At 41.6% G+C, this 24,902-nt stretch overlaps 1 protein-coding gene and 1 non-coding gene across 2 annotated transcripts in view; both read right to left on the bottom strand.

The window, feature by feature from the left end:
- The window catches only part of adgrb3 (adhesion G protein-coupled receptor B3), a 739,829-nt gene that overhangs the window by 31,510 nt on the left and 683,417 nt on the right, over positions 1–24,902 (bottom strand). The window contains exon 29 of the mRNA XM_048596949.1: positions 10,747–11,393. Coding sequence (XP_048452906.1) covers positions 10,747–11,393 — 647 coding nt within the window. The remainder of the gene's footprint in view (positions 1–10,746; positions 11,394–24,902) is intronic.
- On the bottom strand, positions 6,397–6,468 carry trnag-ucc. The gene has a single exon. It is a non-coding gene; the product is annotated as a tRNA-Gly (tRNA).

The raw sequence follows: 24,902 nt of genomic DNA on the forward strand, positions 1-24,902 counted from the left end.
TACAATCAGTGAGACCAAGCGGAGACTCGGAGACCGTTTTGTAGACCAGCTGCGCTGTGTGCGACAAACGACAACATCTTCCTGTTGCCAACCATTTTAACTCCCCCTCCCTGGGTGATGTCTATCCTGGGCCTCCTCCAGTATCACAATGACACCACCTGCAAATTGGAGGAGCAGCACCTCCTATTCTGCCTCGGGGGCCTACAGCCTGATGGCCTAAACATGGATTGCACCAGTTTTAAAATCTCCCCACCCCTGGCCTCATCCCATGTCCAAATCTCCCTTTCATTCTCACCTCTTTGACCTGACAACCTGTCTACCTATCTGCCCCTCCCACCTCACTGACCAATCCCCAGCACTTCCTACCTGCACTCACCTATCAAATCACAAAGAGCAGAGGTTCCAGAACAGATCCCTGCGGAACACCACAGGTCACCGAGCACCAGGCTGAATACTTTCCATCTGCTACCACCCTCTGTCTGCTATTGGACAGCCATGTTTTGTATCCAGACAGCCAAATTTCCCTGAATCCCAAGCCTCCTTACTTTCTGAATGAGCCTACCATGTGGAACCTTATCAAATGCTTTGCTAAAAACCATATACACCACATCCACTGCTCTACCTTCATTGAAGTGTTTTGTCACATCTTCAAAGAATTCAATAAGGCTTGTGAGGCATGACCTGCCTCTCACAAAGCTATGCTGACTATTTCTAATCAAACTGTGCTTTTCCAAATAATCATAAATACTCTCAGAATCCTCTCCAATAATTTGCCCACCACAGAAGTAGTAAGACTGACCAGTCTATAATTTCCAGGATTATCCCTATTCTCTTTCTTGAACAAGGGAATGACATTTGCCACCCTCCAACCTTCTGATACTACTCTAGTGGACGTCATTTTATGGGATGTGGCCATTCCTTGATGGCACTTGTTGTCCACCCCTAATTATCTCTGAATTGGTTGATTTGGCAGGCCATTTCAGAGGGCAGTTAAGAGTTAACCACATTACTGTAGGTGTGTAGTCACATTTAGGCCAAACTGAATAAAGGATGACAAGGAAGATGATGGCCAAGTGGCATTATCACTAAAATTCAGAGACCCTGATAGCGTTCTTGGGACCAGGTTCGAATCCTGCCATGGTGAATGGTAGACTTTGAATTCAATAAATATTTAGAATTAGGAGTCTACTGGTGACCATGACACCATTGTCAGGGAAAACCATCTGGTTCACTAATATCCTTTTGGGAAGGAAACGGTCATTCTTACAGAGTCTGGCCTACATGTGACTTTAGACCCACAACAAAGTGGTTGACTCTTTACTGCCCTCTGGACAAATAGGATAAGTAATAAATGCTGGCCCGGTCAGTGTCTAAAGAGACATTGGTCAACCCAATGAGGGTTGAGACATGCTTGCCGAGTGGTGGGCTTGGTTGCAAACATTTCATCGCATCAGTAACATCAGTCCACCTCTGGTGAAGCGTCGGTGTTCTGTCCTGCTTGTTATTTACATGCCTTGGTTTGCTAGGGTGGCTGGTATTTCTTCCGGTTCTGTTTCTCAGTGGTTCGTACACAGGCGTACACACATTCAATGTGTTTGCTGATAGAGTTCTGGCTGGAATACCAGGCCTCCAGGAATTCCTTGTCGTGTCTCGGTTTGGCTTGTGCGATTATGCAGGTATCATCCCAGTTGAATTAGTGTCCCTCCTGGTCAGTGTGTAGAGAGACAAGTGAGAATTAGTCATGTCTCTTAGTGGCTAGTTGGTGTTCATGTATCCGTATTGTCAGTTTTCTTCCGGTTTGGCCTATGCAGCGTTTCTCTCAGTCATTGCATGGTATTTTGTATATTACACCAGTTTTGCTGGTTTTGGATATGGGATCCTTTGTGTTTGTCGGTAGCTGTCGTAGGGTGGTTGTCAGTTTGTGGGCTACTCTGATACCTAGGGGTCCCCGTTGTCTTGTTTTCATCTCTGAAATGTCCTGACATATGGTAGGGTCTTGTCGTGTTGTCTCTTCCTGTTGTGGTCTGTCTCCGAGGTAACAGCAGATTGTGCTTTTTGGGTATCCATTCCTTTAGGAAACTCCTTATAGATGCTCCTGATCTGCTCTGCATAGTTCTGGGTTGCTGCAATATGTTGTGGCTCGTTTAAATAGTGTCTTGATGCAGCTCCGTTTGTGGGCGTTGGGTTAGTTGCTAGTGTAATTGAGTATCTGGTCCATATGAGTGGTCTTTCCATATACACTCATCTGGAGCTCCCCGTTGTTTTTGCGTTCTACCATCAGTTCCAGGAAGGGTAGTCAGTTGTTGTTCCCTTCTCCTTTCTTGAATTTTATCCTGGTAAGGATGTTGTTTACGTGTCGGTGGATTTCTTCCAGTTGTGCGTTTAATAATCAGGAAGGTGTCATCCACATATTGGACCCAAAGTTTGGGTTGTATAGCGAGGAGCACTGTGTTCTAAACTTTGCATTACTGTTTCTGCAATCAGTCCTGATATTGGGGATCCCATTGATTTGTTTGTATATGCTGTTGTTGAAGGTGAAGTGGGTTGTGAGGCACAGATCTAATAGTTTCATGATGTGTCCTTATTGATGTTGGTGTCCTGGATCGCCTGCCTACTTTATTCGTCCAGCGGTGTGGCAATTGTTCCTTTGGCTAGGCCAATGTTTATTGATATAAATAGTCCTGTTATGTCGAAGGATATCATCATCTTGCCCTTTTCTATCCTGGTGTCCTTGATGATGTTGAGAAATTCTTGGGATGAGTGAATGGAGTGAGTAGTGTTGTCCACTAAGTCCACTGACAGAAACTGAAATACCAACCACCCCCACAAACTGAGGCATATAAATCACACAGCTACTAAGAAACGTAAAAGGATCCCATACACAAAACCAGAAAAACTGGTGTAATATACAAAATGACATGCAAGGACTGTGAAAAACACTAGAGGCCAAACAAGAAAACTGACAACACGGATACACAAACACCAACTAGCCACCAAGAGACACAACCAATTCTCACTTGTCTCACCACACACAGACAACGATGAACATGAATTCGACTGTGACAATACATCCATAATCACACAAGCCAAATAGAGACACGACAAGGAATTCCTGGGGGCCTGGTATTCTAATCAGAAATCCATCAACAAACACACTGAATTAGACCCTGTGTACAAGCCACTGAGAAACAATATCGGAAATAATACCAACCACCCCAGCAAACCGAGGCATATAAATAACAAGCCAGATAGAACACAGACGCTTCACCAGAGGCACACTGATGATTTTACCTAGCAGGGTAACAAAACATTTGCAACAAAACCCACTGGTTCGGTGAGCATGTCCAGAACCTCATCCACAACCCAAGCTACAAATCTTGAAAATTTTGAACCAGATGGGTTTTTACAAAAACTGAAAATATCTTCAGGGTCACCATTACCACACCTAGCTTTTGCTTTCAGATTTATTGGCAGAATTCAGATTCCACCAGCTGGCATGGTTGGATTTGAACCCATGACCTCTAGAACCTCTGAATTACAAGCTCAGTGACACATGCGGTGGACAAACAATGACAGTAGGCAACAAATGACTCAAATAGGTTAAAAAAAATCAAAATGTGTATCTTCCAATGTATTGTACAGTGCAAGAGGGTGCTTCAGAGGCCGAGGTACGAATCCCAGTACAGTGCAACTTACCTGGTTGCCGCTGAGTGCTGGTGAGGAGTGGCCTGGCAGCTAGAGTGATTTGGGACATTTTCTGGACTTGGGCCTGGTGCCACATACTGAACTGCTGTTATCAGACTGTAATTTAAAACCTTTTCACTATGTTATAACTACCTCTAAGTAAATCAGAATCCCTACAGTGTAGAAACAGGCCCTTCGGCCCAACCATTCCACACTGAACCTCAAAGCATCCCACCCAGACCCACCCCCCTATAACCCACCTAATCTACACATCCCTGAACACTATGGGCAATTTAGCGTGGCCAATCCACCTAGCATGCACATCTTTGGACTGTGGGAGGAAACCGGAGCACCCGGACGAAACCCACGCAGACACGGGGAGAACGTGCAAACTCCACACAGACAGTCGCCCAAGGGTGGAACTGAACCTGGGTCCCTGGTGCTGTGAGGCAGCAGTGCTAACCACTGAGCCACCATGCCACCCCAAATGCTTTTATGCTTTCTTTTAATTGTCTTAGTGTAAGACCACGATGTTTTTTGAACTTTAAGATTTGTACCTAGGTACTTGTACCCAAGATGGCACCATTAAGAGGCACTGTAAAAACTTTTCGTTGTACTACAATACAGGAGTATAGCAGTACAAGTGACAATAAAAGATATTGTTCTTGAGCAATATATGGGTTGAGGAAGCCCATGCTTGGGAGTCATCCCAGTGGCCTGCGTGTAAGGATGGAACAACCACAGAAGAAGTATGCAATGTTCACGCTGTCAGATTCATGGTCAGACTGCAAATCCTCCCACTATTTAGCAAGGGAAGGGCAGTGACAGGAAAACAATAACTAACTCTGCTTCCACAATTCCTCTCAGAATGGAATTGGTAGTTAAGTGCCAATGTAAAGTTTGTTTTCCCAATTATCAAAGAATAGGCTTATAAAACTAACAGAAACATACAAATAAGCAGCAGGCCATTCAGCCCCTCAAGCCTGATCTGCCATTCAATAAAATCATGCATGATTAGACTGTGACCTCAAAATCTATCTTCCTACCTATCAGTGATAACATTTCAGCCCCTTTCTGACAAACGTTTATCTATTTCTGCCTTACAAATGTTCAAGGACGCTCTTCCTGAAAAGATCATGGATGCACAGCTCTCAGAGGAAGAAAGAAATCAACTAATCTTTGCTTTAAATGGGTGAACATTGATTTTAAAACAGTACCTCTGTTTCCAGATTCTTCCAAAACAGGAAAATTCCTCTCCATATCTACTGTATCAAGACTCCTAAGGATCTTGCATATTTCAATCAAGTCACTTACTGCTCTTCTAAACTCCAACAGACACAGTCCTAGTTTGTTTAACCTTTCCACAGAAGACAACCGGCCTATTCTGGTACTGGTCTGGTCAAGTCAACCTTCTCTAATCTGATTCTAATGCATTTATATCATTCCTTAAAGAAGGAGACCAATGATGGGCACAGTTCTCCAAATATGTTAAAGCAACCAAGGGAGTTGGTAGATATACCAGTACAACATTTAATTGGACAGGGTTCAATATCAGCAACTTGACTGTGGAAGTCAGAAGGATTTCCCTTCTATTAGTTTTGATAGAAAAGTTATTCAAGTAATGGTGACCTTTGTAACTGCACCTTCGTACAGCTGTGATATGAAGCTTTGCATCTCGAGCTCTACATTCATAAAGTCGATCTTGCTGTAAAGGACCATCCAACTCCACTTAGACAATGCCTTATTAAGCGCTGTGTATGTCCCAAAGTGTTTCACAACCTTTGAAGCATAGTCACCGTTATAGTGGAGGTCACATGTCATACACAGTAAAGTTCCCACAATAACAAACAACTGGATTGAAATAACTCGAGGTCAGTATCCCACCACCAAGTCACCCTTTATTTACACGTGGAAACTTTATGACACTGATCCAATTCCCTTGGAGCCAGCTGAGTGAACAGGATGTCTGACACTCCTGTTTATTTCTATCATCTCGGACTCCCTGATTGGAGCAGATTAACAGAATCAATTTGGGAACCCATATTCCATGAGGTCCACCTGACTGACCAGGTTATAATCACTACATGGATGACCAGTTAAATGTATTTGAGAAATAAATGTTGGCAAAAACATTCGGTCAGCTAGCTTTATGAATACAGATAAGCTTTACTGAACATCAGCTGAAAGATATGGCACCTCTAATGCAGCACTGAAACACAATGTTGGGTTACAGTCTGGTGTCCCAGACTGACTGTCTGCTGGGTGGAATAGGTGTGCAGGCTTGCGAAGAGTTGGGCAGTAGTCCTATCCATAGTGCAGAAAGTCACTTTAATGTGAGCAAGACATCTGCACTGTGTCCTCTACATAGAATCATAGAATCCCTACAGTGTGGAAACAGGCCCTTTGGCCAACAAGTCCACACCGATCCTTGGATCATCCCAACCAGACACATACCTCTATAACACACCTAAGCTACACATCCCTGAACACTATGGGCAATTTAGCACGGCCAATCCACCTAATCTGCACATCTTTGGACTGTGGGAAGAAACCAGAGTACCTGGAGGAACCCCACACAGACACGGGGAGAACGTGCAAACTCCACACAGACAGACAGTCACCCGAGGATGGAATTGAACCAGGTTCCCTGGTGCTGTGAGGCAGCAGTGCTAACCACTGAGCCACCGGGCCGCCTGAAAAAAAGCACAGCTCTGCAATCACTGGGAATCGAACCCAGGTCAACTACTTGGAAGGCAGCTATGCTCACCACTATACCACCACCGCTCAGGCAAAAGTAGAGACTGCCACACAAGCCACCAATCAGGCTGCAAAGCGTGCAACTCGTGGCTAGGATCCGACACATTTGGTCAGTGTGGGGATCGAATCCATGACCTTGGCATTAGTTAGCACTACTCTAACCAGCTGAGCTAACCAACCACCACAAAGCAATCTCCCCTTTGGGGAATTGAACCCCAGTCTCCCACGGGACAGTCAGGGATACTGACCATTATACTAATGAGGAAGCAAGTAAAGAGCTCTCTTGCTGGAGATTTTGACAGCATGTCTCTGTTAGAAGTCACATCCTATTGTCGACTATCACTTTGTACAAGCAAACAAGGGAGAACAAGAGCAGTCCATAGTCCAACATGTATGAATAATTTATTAATAGTCTTCTTCAGTCTACATTCAAGTGCACTGAGGCTGCCTAATATTGCAGTGCGGGATGCTGAACAGAGATGTGCTGGCTACCATTTTTCTCTGATGCCTCCTGGCATCAAAATCATTAAGAGTCCCTAGGCTGCTGTCATCCTGCAAAGAACACCTCTGCAGCTTTTAGGTCTTCACCCTCTGCACACCAATGTAAATGCTCACCTTTGCCGCACAGTAGCGATCTAGAGGAGTGGCTTACCCTCTTGCTATGGAATTCATCTAATCATCATTCCATTGAAATCAGAGGGATGGAAATGGCATGTCTTCTGATATTGGTGCACAGTTTACTTGATCATCACCATATGTGATGATAAAAACTGTACCCTGAGTTCACTCAGTCATTAATACCTCCCTCTAAATCGGTGTAATGATCCCCATTGCTTCATGTAATGAAAAATACCATGGTGAGGCTAGTTGCTAAGGCAGCCCAGAGTGTTGCTCCCATCCTACCTGCAACAAGAAAACACATTCAATTAGCCATCTCAGTTACTGCTTCCGGCATGTTTCAAAAACATTTGTTCAAGGGAAGTTTGTGATTAGACTTGTACAAACCTGCAGCATATTCTTGTACTCCAGCCATCTTACCATCCATTCTTGCTAGCATGTCCAGACTCTTCCTCCGTATTGTTTCACCCAGTTTTAAGCTACTTCTAATGCTGCCGCATGCCGGCATCCAACAATGGGGCAAAGCTTTGATCTGACAAACTATTGCTTTACAGTGAAGATTCAGTCAAGGCATGAATATCATGCGCCAGGTTGTTCAGACAGTGGCACAGCCTCCTGGCTTGAGGGATGCATAGGTTCAGTGCCTTATTGTGCAGTGTATAACATTTGTGCCCCTGAATTAGAGGCTCTAGGTTCAAATCCCACTTTGGGACTTAATCAGCATGGTCGATGGCCAAAGTATTGAGTACCAACCTGCAAATCATTTGAAAATACCTATGGAGGGCTTTAAAAGTGGGAGAGATTCCTGGCCAGTCACTCTTGATGTGAACTTGTGCTCCAAGTTGTATTCTGGCTGCTGATTGCTTTCAGGAAAATGAACTGCAGATACAACTGTGTGTTTGGACTGTCCCCTGTATCTTTCTGCATGTGGAAAGAGTGAAGATGATTGTGGATCACTCACCTGGACGAGCCAGCTTATCTAAAGAAATTCTGAGGATGACAGCTGAGAGAGTAAGGGTTAACCCAACTCCGTCAACTGAGTTTACAGAAAGTATGCTGAGGCAAAGGTATATCTTCCTGTGGGTTGGGAAAATGCACAAGTTGGACTCCCATTTACTACTCTACCTGAGCAACAAGACTAATTTCATGTTATAATAAATTTAAAATAACTTTCACCTGAATTAGGTTAAAATACCTTCCCCAACTATAACTAAATATTACAGTTTGTTCGTTATTCCTTAAAAAGTGAAGTGTTAGAGTAGAATTCATAGGCTGAAAGAGAATATTTTAAGAATCCAAGAAATGTAAATATTAAATGTCACTAAAAAATGTTATGGGATATGGGCATTGATGAGGCCTGCATTTATTGCCCATCCCTAATTGCCTTTGAACTGAGTTACTTGCAAGGTCATTTCAGAATTAAACAGATTGCTGTGGGTCTGGAGTCATATGTAGGCCAAATCCAGTGAGAATGGCAGGTTTCTATCTCTAAAGGACAATAGCAAACTAATGGGCTTTTTTTTTTTTTAAAAACAACAATTGGCAATGGTTACATGGTCATCATTAGGCTAGCTTTTAATTCTAGATTTTATTGAATTCACATTTCACCATCTGCCATGGTGGGATCTGAATCCATGTCCCCAGAAGATTAACCTGGGCATCTGAATGACAACATCAGTGATATTACCAATATGCCACTGCCTCCTTGGATGGAGTAGCAATTACCTTGTACAACTGTTGAGAAAACACTAGCTATAGCAGAGCATATCAAATTATCTGGTACAGACTGAAACAGAAAAGAAACAGTAAAGCAGCCTGTACAGACTACAGTGGATTTTGTTCTCTTTTTCATCATTTATTTCTCTTCTCATTCTCTCTTGATCCACTGCTGAGCAAGTGTGGGCTTTCCAAGTATGTAATGGACAGACAACAATTTTTCTAATTCTGCATAGTTGGCAGGTCATGGTTGGCTGTCTTTGGGGTTGGAGGAGTTGGGAGGGGGGCAAGGCCTATAGGAGTACATTAACGTGTACATCATCAGGACCCATCTTGTGGGACTACTTTGACTGGGATTTCAGCAGCAAATTTTAGGGTCTTTGAGGAGAGGTCTTTGGTACCCTCTTTATAAGAAAGCCAATTAAGCAAAAAAGTATGGCTGAAAAGGACTCATTGTTGTAGCTTTCATCTTGCATGCAAGACAATTTGCAAGAAATACCCATTTAAAAAGGAAATGCCAACACTTATCCTCTCTGAAAGGCAATTATACAAATGCTGGTCTTATTTTTAAGTTCGTATTCTTGTGAATTGTCCTGATGAGAGCAAGACAAATGGCTTCAACAGGTTTACTAGACTGATTCTTGGGCTGGCAGGACTGACATATGAAGTGGGACTGTTTGGTTAGGAGTATGTTCACTGAAATTTAGAAGAATGAGGGAGGGGGGGTGAAATTTCATTGAAACCTATAAAAGTCTAACAGGACTAGACAGGGCAAATGCAGGAAAGAATTTTCTGATGACCAAGGAGTCCACAACCAGGGATCACAGTCTAAGGATAAAGGGTAGGCCACTTAGGACTGCAATGAAAAGAATTTTCCTCACTCTGAAAGTAATGAGCCTGTGGAATCCTTTGCTACAGTTTGGGGTTGGGGCCAAAACATTTAATATTTTCAGGAAGGAGTTGAATATAGTTCTTAGGATTAAAGGTATCAAAGGGGGTAGGAGAAAGTAGGAGTTTGGAGTTGGATGATCATCTTAGCTATGATCAAATTAGATGGTGAAGCAGGCACAAAGGGCCAAATGACATCCTCCTTCTCCTATTTTCTACATTTCTAAAATGTACTTTGGTCAGAAATACTCAAGCTCTGTACTAGCAAAAAGGGTCAACTGGGATGAGAAAGGGTCAGGGGTTCCAGGCTTTAGTCCAGACCTTATTGATTCCTATGTTCTTCCATTTGAATTGGACAGTGTGTATGATCTTAAATGTGCTAACTGGTACAAAGGTATCCATTGCTTAGTAGGTCAGGAACAAGGGAGCTCTCCTGGGCTTGGAATTCTAGCCCTGACCTTTACTATGTGGATAGTCTTGTTTAAGCTTGGGCAGAGTCTTCAACTTCCCAAACTCAGCAAACTGCCAGTTAAGGTTGGTACCCAAGTTTTGTCACCCTCAAACCGCACCTGGGTGTGCTGGAAGAACCGAGGACTATTGGTCCCCTTGAGGATCTAGCTCTTCAGTCAATTATTTTAACCAAGGGACCTTTCCCAATCCCTTAGACCCATACTACTTTGTAAGAACCTAGGTATTACTGTTGGTGGGACATTTGTAACTGATTGTTAATGGATTCATATGACATTCCATGCCTGCTACTTTGAGGGAGATCTTGATAATGAAGAGGTGGGGAATTCCTGGATTAAACTAGTCAATAAAGGACAGCAGTGAAATAAACTTTGAGCATTAACAATGGTGAAAATTACATGCCGTTTTCAGAGCTTTACTTGGGGCAGAAATCTCTTTACCCCTCAAGTGTGTACAGAATATGATACAACTGCAAAGGAATGGAGAAAGATGATAAACGATAATGAAAAAACTCACATTCTGCAGATAGAGAAGTGGACAGGCCATTTCAACAATAACACCTCTAATAGCTGGAGAATACGTTTTTTAACACCATCTCAATGCAAGTGTACTAACCTCTAAAGAACTCATCGATACTGTTGAGCCTGTTTCACTCCTTGATAATGCAGTGTTATTTTCATCAAGTTCGGAAACAATGAAGTTCTTTACAGCTGAACGAGGCTCAAATGGTATATTCTGTTTGTGTTCTTGTGTGGTGAGGTGTTGGTCTAAATTGAAACTGATGTGATCCATCACAGATGCGCTTGTATTAAATTCAGGGTTAACTTTAAAATGTGTTAACCTATCATGTGGCATGCCTTCCATGCTGATATTTAATTTGCTTTCATCTTTAACGAGAGGTTGGACATTTGCTGAGCCTCTTGGCATTACAATGTAGTCACTTTCCATCATCCTCTCTTGTGTTTGCGCTAGATCAGCATCCCCTGCTCGCAGATTGTCATCCGTGCACAAATAAACTGTTCGTCGCAATTCACTGTTCTCCTTCTTTAGGCACTGCTCTGTTAATTCATTCATTCTGATTGGCACGTGCATAGCTGGTGGCTGCTGTATCAAAACTTTGGAAATGATATTTCCAGGGAGGGTTGAAAAATTCACACCTTCGGGAGTGATTCCTTTGTCCTCTTCATCATCATTGAGAGAGATCCTCGACATTGCTCCTGTTATGGTAGCAGCTCGACAGCTCCCAACATCTTTATGAAGGACTGTGAATTGGAAGAAGAATTGGTTAGAATTAAAAATTCAGCAGCTGTGAAGCTTGTCCTTCTAAATTAGCATTCTGACAAATTACAATTCGTTCGATTTCACTGAGTCACTTGATACTTTAGAAGTCATTGCCTTCTCCCAAAAGATATTAAAGTCATTAATACTTTATTTTAATCTCATGAAAAAAATCAGTGTCATTTTAAAGGATTGCCTTTGCAATAGAAATGGTCAGGTAATAAAACGACCAAGGCCCATATTGTCTGCATTCCATCAGCCTGGCAATCTTACCATAATGCAGCATTCGTGCTTGCAATGATAATATTTGAGATGAAGTCACATGAACAGCATTTAAGTGAAGCTGCATGTAAATCAACAATTTAAAATAAAGCTGTTAAAGGGAGCAAATAATAGTAACTAAGGCAAGGCTGCTGGAATATCAGATATGAATCTAAAAGGTAAGTAGATTTGAAACTCTGTATTATCACACAATAATATTTCTCAAATGTACCACTTTGATAAGAGCTACATACCTCTGATGGTTAGTATGTGATACTAATCACTTCAAAGTTGCGGGCTCAGAATTGCTATAGCATAGGAAGAGACTATTTGGCCCATCATGAATATACAAGCTCTTGAAGTTATCAACTTAGTGTCATTCCCCTCCCTTTTTGGGCATAATGTCACACATGCTTTTTGATATAATAATCCAATTCCTTCTTGAATGCATGGATTGAACCACATGATCAATCCTGGTAACCACTATATTTCTGCCTCACAGTAGAATTTTGTCTTATTGATGTGATATCTAGTTTCAGTAAAGGTGACCATGAAATTGTCAGACCATTGTAAAATCCCATTTGGTTCCTTAATATCCACTAGGGAAGGAAATCTGTTGCTTTTACCTGGTCAGGTATATACGTGACTCCAGACCCACAAATAGTTGGTTCTAAACTCCCATCATAAATGGCCTGACCATTTCAGTAGTTGTAGGAGGACTTCACCCAAACTCCTTACAGTGCCTTCAAAATTCTGTGACCACTACTATCCAGAAGGACATGGGCAGCAGGCACATTGGAAGACCATAACCTGCATGTTTCACTCCAAGACACTCATCATCCTCACTTGGAATTATATTGCCATTCCTTCAGCGTTGCTGGGTCAAAATCCTGGAACTCCCTCCCTAAGGTCATTGTGGGTCTACCTACAACAGTAGACTGTAGTAGTTTAAGAACGCTGCTCCACCACCACCTTCTCAAGTGCAACTAGGGATAGGTAATAGATGTTGGCATTGCCAGCGATTCCCACATCCTGTAAGTGAACAAATAAAACCTACTACCACTTTCGAGCCTTATCTATATAGCACTGCAAATCTTTGCTACTCACGTGATTATCTAATTGTCTTCTGAAAGCCACAACTGATTCTCCACTTCAGTCTCTGCCATTTTATAACTGATCAATACTTTAAAAGATTGTCCTCATGTCATAATTTGTTTCTTTTGCCAATCACCTTAAATCTGTGACCGTCAGTCAAGATCTATCTAGCAACGGAAATAATTCCTCCCTCTTTACTCTGTCCAGACACAGATGGTTTTGAACAACTCAATCAACTTGCCTCCTGTTCTCCAAGGAAATCTTGCTGAGCTTCTCCAATCGGTTATTTGATTGGCACTACATCTACAAACATTCATTCTCTCCACCACTAACATTCAGTAGTAGCAGTGTATACTATCTACAAGGTAGATCACACAAATTCACCAAAGATCCTAAGACAGCACCTTCCAAACCCAAGACCACTTCCATTTAAAAAGAGAAGGGCAGCAGTTACATGGGAACCCTACCACATGCAAATTCGCCTCCAACCACTCACAATTTCACTTGGAAATATACCACCATTCTTGCAGTGCCACTAGTCAAAATTCTGAAAATTCCCTACCTAATGACACTGTGGGTCTAACAACAGCACAGCATTGTAATTGTTCAAGAAGGCAACTCACCATCTTCTTCTCAAGGACAGTTCAAGATGGACAATAAATGCTGGTCCAGCAAACGATGCCCATGTCCCATGATGAATATTTAAAAAAAACATTACTTGCTAGCTAGCAGCACAAGCCTAAATGTTGTACACTCCATGCAAGCATAGACTGTTTCAGCATCACTGTTGAACATTGTAATCATCAGTGAGTATTCACACACCTGACCTTATTATAATGAGTAGGTCACTGATGAGCAGCCAATGATGATTAGGCCTTGGACACTACCCTGTTCGTGCAAGTTTGATCGAATATAATTCCAATGGAGAAATTACTCTAAAAAAAAATTAATATAATTGGAATTATCTTCAATGCAGGTATGTACTTGGTGTAAAAGATCAGCATGATCCATACTTAGATTGAACATCTTGTCAAAGTTAATAAATACAATTTGTGGCTTGATGGCTTGTGTAATTGGAATGCTTTCAAAGAGTAACTGGTTAATTAGTAAATTTTAAACTATTTATCCTATTGTCATTGTAAATTTATTCTAATTAATGCATTAAATTACAAGACTCAACTAACCATATGCTTCCATCTAAAATAGGATGAAGCCTCTAATAGGACAGTGACAAATGTTTACGACTGAACACTTGATAAATACGATGTGAGCTAATTTTGCTTTTTAGCTCTATTAAGAACAACTTGTAAGTAATCTTGAAATGCTATATATCATTGACACTTGTCTCAATGCAATACTTTTCACAAGTGGCTTGTAGAACCGTGGAAAATTTGCAGCACAGAAACAGGTCAATCAACCAATTATCTATACACTACCTGAATAAACTAGCTGCTCACTCTAATCCCACTTACCAGCATCTGGTCCATAGCCTTGGAGATTACAGCATTTCAGGTGCAAATCAGGTTCATTTTCAATAAGTTGAGGGCTTCTAACTCAACTACCAAACTGGACAACCACCCTCTGTATGAAAATGTCTTCCCCGCTTATTCCATTTAATCCTTTTACCAGCCACTTTAAATCTGAGGTCTCTGGTAACTGACCTCTCCGCTGGGGGGGAAACAGGTCTTCCCTGTCCACTCTACCCAAGTGCCTCAATATTTTGTACACTTCAATTGAATCATCCCTCAACCTCCTCTGTTTTAAGGAAATCAACCCTTGCCTCTTCAATCTCCAAGCTTGGATAACATTCTTGTAAATCTCCTCCGTACTGTCTCTAAAGAAATTACACCCTTCCTGTAACCAGAACTGCACACAAAACCCCAGTTGTGGCCTCATAAATGCTTTAAATAATTCCACCATTACATGCCCCTATCATTACCCTCCCGCTAACTGTGTATTCCCTAGCTTGTTTGTCTTCCTCAAATGCATAACCTCACACTTCTCTGGACTGAATTCCATTTGACACTTTTCTGTCTACTCGACCGAACAATCGATATTTTCCTGCAATCGACAACCATTCTCTTCACTATTAATGAACTCGCTATTACCCGAATACAAATTACCCATCATGCTGCCCACATTTTATTCTAACAGTACCTTGACATTTTGTATCTCTCATTGTTCAAATACAGGGATACAGCAGAAGAGAATCCAGAGGACGATAAGAAACATTTTCACTCAGAGAAGTACCCAAATCTTGAATGTTTCACTTGAGAATTTGGGGGCAGCTGATTTCACAAATAAATTTCAAATATTCAGATAAATTCTTAAAAGATGAGGTGCTTATAGGGTTATGGACAAAAAAATGGGAATGTGAACTAAGCACAAATGCTCTTTCATAGAGCCAGTACAAGCATGATTGGTTGAACAGCTGTCCCCTGTGCTTTACATGTCTATGACTGTACATTTGATGAACAAGGGCATTTAATGTATTAATTTGTTATGTTGCAACAAGACCATTCAGAGATTTGAGGGAACAAAGTATTTATATATAAATAATTTTCTTCACAAGAACCACAACATACAGGGCATCTTATTAGCATCCTTTCCCTATTTATCCCAGATATTGGGATCCAATTTCTGTTCTGGAGAAGCCATTGAGGACAGGACAAGTTTATACAGGATGATGAGGAGAGCTATGACCTGACTGGCTGGTAGGAAATCAGTCCTAGGTTTGAAACAAAAACACTGCAAAACTATTTATAAATAATTAACTAACTAGGGATTAACAACTAATAAATTGATTATCTAAGTAGTGACGGCTGGCCAGGTGGTGTGCTGTAGCTGTATGATGTCGGAGCTGGCTGATCCCATTGCGAACTGCAGAGATCACATCTACAGCAAGTGTTGGTTGCTGGAGGAACTTCAGCTCAGAATTGATGACCTGGAGTCTGAACTTCGGACACCTTGGCACACTTGGGATGGGGAGAGTTACCTGGATGTTCTGTTTCAGGAGGCAGTCAAGCCTGGTAGATTCAGTACCACAAATTCGGTCAGTGGTCAGGGACAGCAGGGTGTGACTGCAAGTGAGGTAGGTAGAGGCATCCTGCATTCACAAACAGAAGAGCCTCAGCTCTCGACCTTGTTCAACAAGTACAAGGTACTTGCTCCCTGTGTGGATGAGGAACAGAGCTGTAGGGAGGATGAGCCAGCTGACCACGGCACCATGGCACAGGAGACCATTCAAGAGGGGAGAGCAAAAAGATAGGTGGTAGTTGTAGGGGTTCTACAATTAGGGGAATAGATAGCGTCCTTTGTAAGCAGGGTAGAGAGTTCCACATGGTATGTTGCCTGCCTGGTGCCAGAGTGAGGGACATTTCTGACTGGCTTGAAAAGGTATTGGAGAGAGAAGGTGAGGATCCAGTTGTTGTGGTCCATGTTGGAACAAATAATATAGGCAAGACTAGGAAAGAGGACCTGTTTAGGAAACTAGGAACTAAATTAAAGAACAGGTCCTCAAAGGTTACAATCTCCAGATTACTGCCCGAGCCACGTGCAAATTGGCATATGGACGCAAGAATAAGGGAAGTAAACACATGGCTAAAAGAGTGGTGTGGGAAAGATGGGTTCCATTTCATGGGCACTGGTATCAGTATTGGAACAGGAAGGATCTGTACTGTTGGGACGGTCTCTACCTGAACTGACCTGGGACAAAATGTTCCAGCGAAAAGGGTAAATAGAGTGGTCAACAGGACTTTAAACTAGAAAGGGGGGGGGGGGGATGCGTAACGGTAAATCTCTAAGGAATATAATGGCCAATGGGAAACGAACCTGCAGGTTAACATCTGTGGGGGTGGATTCAACTGCATGCAAAAAACTGAAAAAAAAATGAAAGGAAAGGAGAATCAGGTGAGGTTATTAAAGTCTCCAGCACACACAATAGGATAGAATATTGGGAAAGGGTTAGGAATCAAACTTCAAGCACATTGGATAAATGAATGACAATGTGACGAAGGACATTCAATACAGTACTAAAGGTGTTGTATCTGAATGCACGTATTATACGAAAATAGGTAAATGAGCTTGTGGCACAGATCGAAATTGGCAGATATGACATGGTGGACATCACAGAGAGGTGGCTACAAGGGAATCAGGACTGGGAGCTTGAAAAGACAGGCAGGCAGACAGAGGGGATGGGGTTGCCTTATTAGTAAAAAATGAAATTAAATCAATACCGAGAAATGAAGGAGGGTCAGGTATGTAGAATCTGTGTGGATAGAGTTGAGAAATCGCAAAGGTAAAAAAACCATAATGGGAGTTATGTACAGGCCTCCAAACAGTACTGCGTATTTGGGGCATAAGATACACCAGGACATAGAAAAAGTGTGTGAGAAAGGCAAGGTTACAGTGATTATGAGGGATTTCAATATGCAGGTGGACTAGGAAAATCAGGTTGGTAGTGGATTGCAAGAAAATGAACTTGTGGAATGTCTACGAGATGGCTTTTTGGAGCAACATGCAGTGGCCATCACCAAGGAGAAGTTCTTAGAAATACTGAAATGTCTGAAGGTAGATAAATCACCTAAACCAGATGGACTGCATGCCAGAGTTCTGAGGGAGATAGCTGAAAAGATAGTAGAGATGTTAGTGGGTGATCTTTCAGGGAGAGTCCTAGAGGACTGGAAAATTGCTAATTTAACGCTGCTTGTTTAAGAAGGGAGTAAGGCAAAAGATGGGAAATTGTAGACCGATTAGCCTGATCTCGGTCGTTGGTAAGATTTTGGAGCCCATTTTGAAGGCTGAGGTTTCCGAATACTTGGAAGTGCATAGTAAAGTAGGGCAAAGTCAGCATGGTTTCATCAAGGATAGGTCATGCCTGACAAATCTGTTAGAATTCTTTGAGGAGGTAACGAGCAGGTTAGACCAAGGAGAGCAAGGGGGGGTTAAATTAACGATTTTCCAGTCCTCTCGGACTCTCCCTGAAAGATCACCCACTAATGCCTCCACCAGCTTTTCAGCTATCTCCCTCAGAACTCTGGCATGCAGTCCGTCTGGTTCAGGTGATTTATCTACTTTCAGACATTTCTGAATGTCTTTACTAAGTTGAGTATTTATGAAGTTGAGATTTACTTGTGTCCAAAATATTACAACAGCTTTTTATTCAGCCTCTTTGTGCAGATGAAAAGTAATAAGAGACATTGATATTTTTGTCCTGGATATACCTCCATTCTTTTGCCTTTTGATTGAAAACATTGGTATAAATTGATACAATAGCGGTTTCCCATTTCTTTCTCCATCCTGCAAAAACTGAGCTCAGTTCTGCTATCAATGTACGTTGTCGGGGAGCTAGCTGAGGAAGTTTGGGGTTGATTGTAAGAAAGGGTCAAATTGACTTGGAGTGGTATGAACAATTGAACTACCTGGGGAGGTATATTCCCAGGAGGTTATTTTCACAAAAGTGTAAGATAACGGACAATGACACATCCCTCCCTGACACGCTCAATGCTTACTATGCTTGGTTTGAGCAGAATACCAGCAGCATGGCGACGCCTCCCCCGACAGCCTCAGACACACCTGTTCCCTCTGTCACCGCTTCAAAGGTCAGATCAGTCTTCCTGGGAGTCGACCCAAGGAAAGCAAAGGGCCCAGATGATGTCCCTGGCCAAGCACTCAGATCCTATGCGGACCAACTGGCAGAGGTATTCATCGACATCTTCAACCTCTCCCTTTTACAAGTCAAAGTCCCGACCTGCTTCAAGAAAACCACCATCATCCCCATACCCAAGAAAACACATGCAGTGTGCCTTAATGACTATCGCCCAATAGCTCTGACTTCAATAATCATGAAGTGCTTTGAGAGGCTGGTCATTGCCTACATTAACTCCAGTCTTCCAACGTGCCTTGATCCCCTACAGTTTGCCCATTGACATAACACATCCACAGAGGATGCCATATCCCTTAGCCCTGCACTCATCCCTGGAATAGCTGGACAACAAGGGCACCTACATCAGACTCCTGCTCCTTGACTACAGCTCCGCTTTCAACACCATTATCCCCTCCAGACTGATCTCAAAACTACAGGAACCTTGGTATCGGTTCCACCCTCTGCATTTGGATTCTCAGGTTTCTGATCCATAGGCCACAATCAGTGAGGACAGGTAACTACACAATAATACTCAACTTAGCAGCCCCCAAGTATGTGTCCTCAGGCCTCTACTGTACTCCCTGTACACCCATGACTATGTTGCCAAATTCCGAATGAACGCCAAATACAAGTTCGCTGACGACACCACCATAGTGGGACGGATATCTAACAATGACAAATCAAAATACAGAAGGGAGATAGAGAGCTTGGTGACGTGGTGCCATGAAAACAATCTATCTCTCAATGTCAACAAAACTAAAGAACTGATCATCGACTTCAGAAAGAAAGGATGAGAACACGCCCTCACCTACATCAACAAAACCGACATGGAGAGAGTGAACAGCATCAAGTTCTTTGGAGTGACAATATCCGATGACCTATCCTGGATTTCCCAGGTAAACGTGACAGTGAAGAAGGCACAACAATGCCTCTTCTTTCTCAGGTGGCTCAGGAAATTTGGCATGCCCATAAGGTCCCTCACCAACTTCTACAGATGCACTATTGAAAGCATTATGTCTGGGTGCATAACGGCCTGATAAGGCAACTGCTCTGTTGAGATCCAAAAGTAACTACAGAAGGTGGTGTGGACAGTCCATACCTTCATGGAAGCCAACCTTCCATCCATTGACTCTATTGACATGGGTCACTGCTGTGGAAAGGTGGCCAACATCATTAAAGACCCATCGCACTCTGACAATGACCTCCTACAACCTCTTCCATCAGGCAGAAGATACAGAAGTCTGAACACACGCACAAGCAGGTTCAGGAATAGCTTCTTTCCGGCCATCATCAGACTGTTGAATGGGCTCTAGCCTCAAATAATGTAACCTGTATGCCTCTAAGTCTTTTTGATCTGTACCATCCTTTGCTTGCTGTGACCTGCCTGTACCAGTTGTAAGCAAAGCTTTTCACTATATTTCAGTACACGTGACAATAAAATCATTCAGTCAATCAATGACTAACCCAACTGAGGTCAAGTGGGAACTTTCTGGTTTTGTCTGACTCGCTGCACAAAATACATGAGAGATTTACAAATTAAATTTCAAGTTGACACGTATGCCAATGTGCTCCCATCTGTGTGTCATGTGCTTGAGCTTTTGACACTTAATTAAAAGTTGCACATATCAAATTGTCTAATAATTCAATTCTTTCAGCATGAAATTCCAAGGTTCAATCATTATTAATGTTATTTAATTTACAATTGTGGATCCCTCAATTTTTTTGGCCAAACAAATCACCAGGATTAGATTGTGAATACATCTATTTGGTTTTATTAAATGAATTAGGCGGTTTGGAGCCAGGTGAATTATACAACCTGGAGAGATAAAGTTTACTTGATCAATTATTTCACTAACAAGAACAAGAGAAGACTATCAGGTCCCCTGACAATTGCTCTGCCATTCAATTAGATAGCAGTTGGTCTTGACTTTCAACCTTTTTACTTGCTTTTGATCAATTTCCCTTGATACCTTTATCCAATAAAAATCTATCAATCACAATTTCGAAACGTTCAATTAACCCCTAACATCTGCTGACACTGGGAGCTAGATGTTCCAGAATAACAGGATCCTTGATATGAAAATGTGATTTCTAATTTCACTGGTGAAGAGTCTCACTTTAGTTTTAAGCTGGAGTCTACTTGTTCTGAATTTCAGCCCGACCAGAAAAATTCATGCACTGAGTTTTACTGTGGTTGAGGGTGGTGTGGGCCTACTGCTCCCTGATCCCTGGCAGTAAAGTCAATCATAAGTCTGTCGACTGTGAAAATACATAGGTCGTGGGCTGACTTAACAAGTTAATTGCACCCTTAGGGAAAGATAGCCCCTCCTACTCTCCCGCCCACTCTATCAGTCAAGACATAATAATTAAAATTGAGAAGGACATATATAGATTAGACTTGTCCTGTAATTTAAAATGAAGCTCCACTGTGCCCAGTACCTTCATTCCCAATATTACCATTCACACACACACACACACACACACACACACACAGTCTCATAGCTCCGATAGACAAGCATCATTCTATTCCCCAACAGCTGCCTACCCCGATCATGGGCTAAAGTGAATGTGGGCATTTTGGTTGGGGAGGGGTTAGAAACTTTTGAAGGGATGGAGTTAATGGAGTGTGAGGAGTTGGGCTTTGCAAGTTAAGGAGAAACACGAAGTGGTGGGTGAGGAAGGGTAATATCTTGGTGGTATGCCCGTAGTGGGCATGTGGCACCCCCAAAAAGAGGGATGTGGTATAGTGGGAGCAGAAACAGGCCCCTGATGTCCGTTATTTAACCAGTAAAGGGCCTGTTCAGCCTTTTTCATTATTCATTCCTCCAATGCCAAACAAGGAGATGTCATTCTCACCTCTCCCTCTGTGTCCTAACTTTCGTTGCCTATTTTTGTTTCATTGATGTTATCATGTGAAATGCTTCTCTGAGCTTTTCTCTCTTCTAAGTTGCAAATATATCATCAATGCAGTTTTCCACCATCCTACAGTTAAAATGATGTTTCACTGCTAGTTTAAGTTTTAACTGGATTGCAGAAATTTAGAGTATCTCACTTACCTCAGTATGTTCTGGAAATCCTTCACCCCATCCCTGTCACTCTTTCCTATCTCTCACAATCTTCAGGCATTTAAAACTTGAACTTGCATTATCCAATTCAGTTTTTGATTTCACTTCTCTTCACTTATAACCTTTCCAATGTTTGCTGTTCCCTGCTATTTTCCTCACCTTGGGCCTTTTGGACTGCCTACTGACCACTTTGCAGGGATTAAAAAATGAACTAGGCAAATATTCCTACAGATTCTCTACTGGTTTAAATGGGGATATCACCCTACTGCAAAAAAAAACTTGCAATGTATGAAAGATTAATTGATTCTCTCACATACAATGGTGTAATGGTATTTTTCAAAAACTGTGAACAATCTAAAGCTCATACTCATGCACTCCTGGCCATCATAGTGAGGGAAAACCAGGAATTTCTATTTCTGTAGATTATTTGCACCTTCAACAGAAAGCAGCACACTATTTTAGCAAGCATTGCAACTTCAAACATAATTAATAAAGCACATTTACTTTTAGGAACAACATTGAAATAAAAAAACACACACATTTTTCTGTGTTTGTTTTAAATTATTAAGATATTTGGCACAAAGAAGCAAATCACATCATAGTTCTGACCTACAGTTTTCCTGGATCTGATTTGTTCCCAAAATAAAGAAGCTCCATGATTTATAAAATTGTTCTCTTTTTGCCTTCAGTTTAACAATAATAATGGCTGCATACAGTTACTATCTACTGTAACTGTAACATTTCCTAGCAGGTTGGCTTGCCACTGAGACACTAACAGATGCTGTCTCCTGAAGGATGTCTTTATACTCAAACCTTCTATCCAAGAACACTAGAAGATTTTGAAATGATGTGCGTCTTCAAGGGAAACATCTTTATCATATTTAACAACCTTTAAAATATTAGCAGCGTTATCTGAATGTTGTTCCAATGCTGTTTTTTAACTTGTAGCTTTTTAAAGCTTTGTTTCTTGATTCTTTTCACAGAGTACAGTCACCTTGTTATGCTGGAACATGACTGTCATTTTTCAAAATTCCCGGGTATGCCTGAAATTATAGAACAAGCTTTACAGATGTTTTGGTCTGGGAAATAATTAGAGGTAAGGCCATGCTCATAAATAATGAGTACACTGTACTACACTGCTTTCTCCTTACTTTGTTTGTCTGAAATTGTGTCTAGAAATTAAGGTTAATACTGCATAGAAAAAAAACCCTTGAGCCCTTAATTCCTCCTCCTTGTCCTTCCAAATATATGTTTGATTATATATTGAAAGTTACAAGTGAACCTGCTTCCACTACCCTTTCAAGAAATGAATTTTCACCGTCTTAGTAATGTACATTGCATAAAAAGTAAGTTTAAATTGCACTTCTGGTTCTTTTTTTCCAATGATCTTAAATTTCTTCAGTTCAATTTAATTTGGTGTTAGAATATAAAATGTTCATGCCATCACTCCTACCATATGGTTTTTGTTGCTTTATATTTTCAACAAGACAGTAACAACACATGGACCAAAGAAAGCAATAAATTCACAAACCGTAGAGGACTCAAAATCACCTGTGTTTGGGTATATAGGCATCATTTTAGTATGGCCAGGTCTATATATGCTCTTGGTCTGGGATGGTCGATGGTGCTGTTCAAGATGATCTTTGGAAGGGCACATCCAAAATAAAACAAATAACATGGTCATCAATACCAAATGTGTGCATCTCACCAACACTCCTACCCTTCAACAAAAAAATCATTTAACAGGAATTCGAATAAATTACAAAAAGAAAAGGGAGCAATAGTAATGAGTCAAATATGTAGAAGTCTTCATAAAATTCCTTTTACATTGATAGGAAAGACTTCGTCAAGGGATATGCTGACCTTTTCTTACTGCTCCTGCCTACAGTTGTTGATTAACGTCACTGGTGTGATTTAGAGAGTGTGAATGATGTAGGCTTTTACACAAAATTTAAAAAGGCAGAAATCACACATTAAATATAAATTTCTATGTGTGCAGCTTTCTGCTTCTGCTGACTAAATGGATAACTGAAAAAGCAGAGAAGGGGAACATCCTTTTTTCTCTCTACGTAAACTCATAAAGTTAAGTTCTTTGAATTTTGTTCTGTGAATGAAATTTTGCAAAATATCATAAAACAAAGAAATGCACATGCTGAAAATGTGAAAAAAAAAACAGAAATTGCTGGAGAAACTCAGCAGGTCTGGCAGTATCTGTGGAAAGAAAGCAGAGTTAATGTTTCGAGTCCAGTGCCTCTTCTTTAGAACCGTGAAAAAGAGTCACTGGATCGAAACATTAACTCTGCTTTCCCCCTATGCAGACTGCCAGATCTGTTGAATTTCTCCAGCAATTTCTGTGTTTGTTTACAAAGTATCAGTTTTCTTTTGACAATTTCCATGTTTCTTCCAGGGCTTTTTAAATATAGGCTTTCACCATTCCCATGGCGGTGTCTAAAATTCAGCACCAGATTTGGAGCCACATTGGCAAATCCCACTTGGTAGCAGGCCAAACTGATGCAGGAAGTGGGAGTATGCTCATACTCCAGAGGATGTGCCGCAACGAGCAGTGCAAAAGTTTACAACATATTGCATTAAGATACTTTGAATTGCTGCTGTGACAGTGACATGTTACTTAGCAATATACCTCTGAGGCTGCCCTCTATTTTTAAACCTAACTTGCCCAAGTCCTCAAGTTAATATCATAAGTTTTTAATTTAATTTGGCCAATGCAGACTTGCTGTAAGGTATTGTCAACAATTACAGCCGCCCTTCCCTTCTGCACAGTTTTAAATCAAACAAATTCAATTTGGGTGACAATTTATTACTTTAGAGAGCAATGAGAGACTCTTATGACCATGTGTGCTAGAGTTCTATTTTGCCAATATTCTTCCCCCTATTTTCCAAAGATTCTGATTCATGTCATAGATGCCCAGGCTTGCAAATTGGGCTCACCAGCACTCATTTTCTGGGAACGACAGGTGCCATTAGAGGTCCAATTTGGTGTCCATTGACAGAGTGTAGATCACTGGGGCCAAGTTATGCCAAATTGGTGAGCTCATTAGTGTGCATCAAGTGAGTGGCAGTTAAAAATATGCACAGCAGACAGACTACGGAGGTCATTCAGCATACAATGCTAAATTCACAACAGTGGTGTCATTCTGGACCTTAGTGCAACTAAGATTCTGTCTTAGCCTTGTTTGGCTTTCAGTGTGAAGTAGAAGACCCCACCTTAATGCTCTTTAAGTAAATCATCCATTATTTCTGTCCTGCTGCTGGCCACCTTCTCAGCAGTGCCATTTCTACAGGAGCTCATGCCACAAAGGCCTCACTCTCCTCCCTTCACCTCCAACATTATGAGATAGCGCAGGTGATAGCACTGCCACCTCAGAGTCAGAGGTTGTGATTCAAGTCCCACTCTAGGACTGAAACAA

Source organism: Rhincodon typus, chromosome 5 (assembly GCF_021869965.1).
Source record: "Rhincodon typus isolate 14 chromosome 5, sRhiTyp1.1, whole genome shotgun sequence".
NCBI lineage: Eukaryota > Metazoa > Chordata > Chondrichthyes > Orectolobiformes > Rhincodontidae > Rhincodon > Rhincodon typus.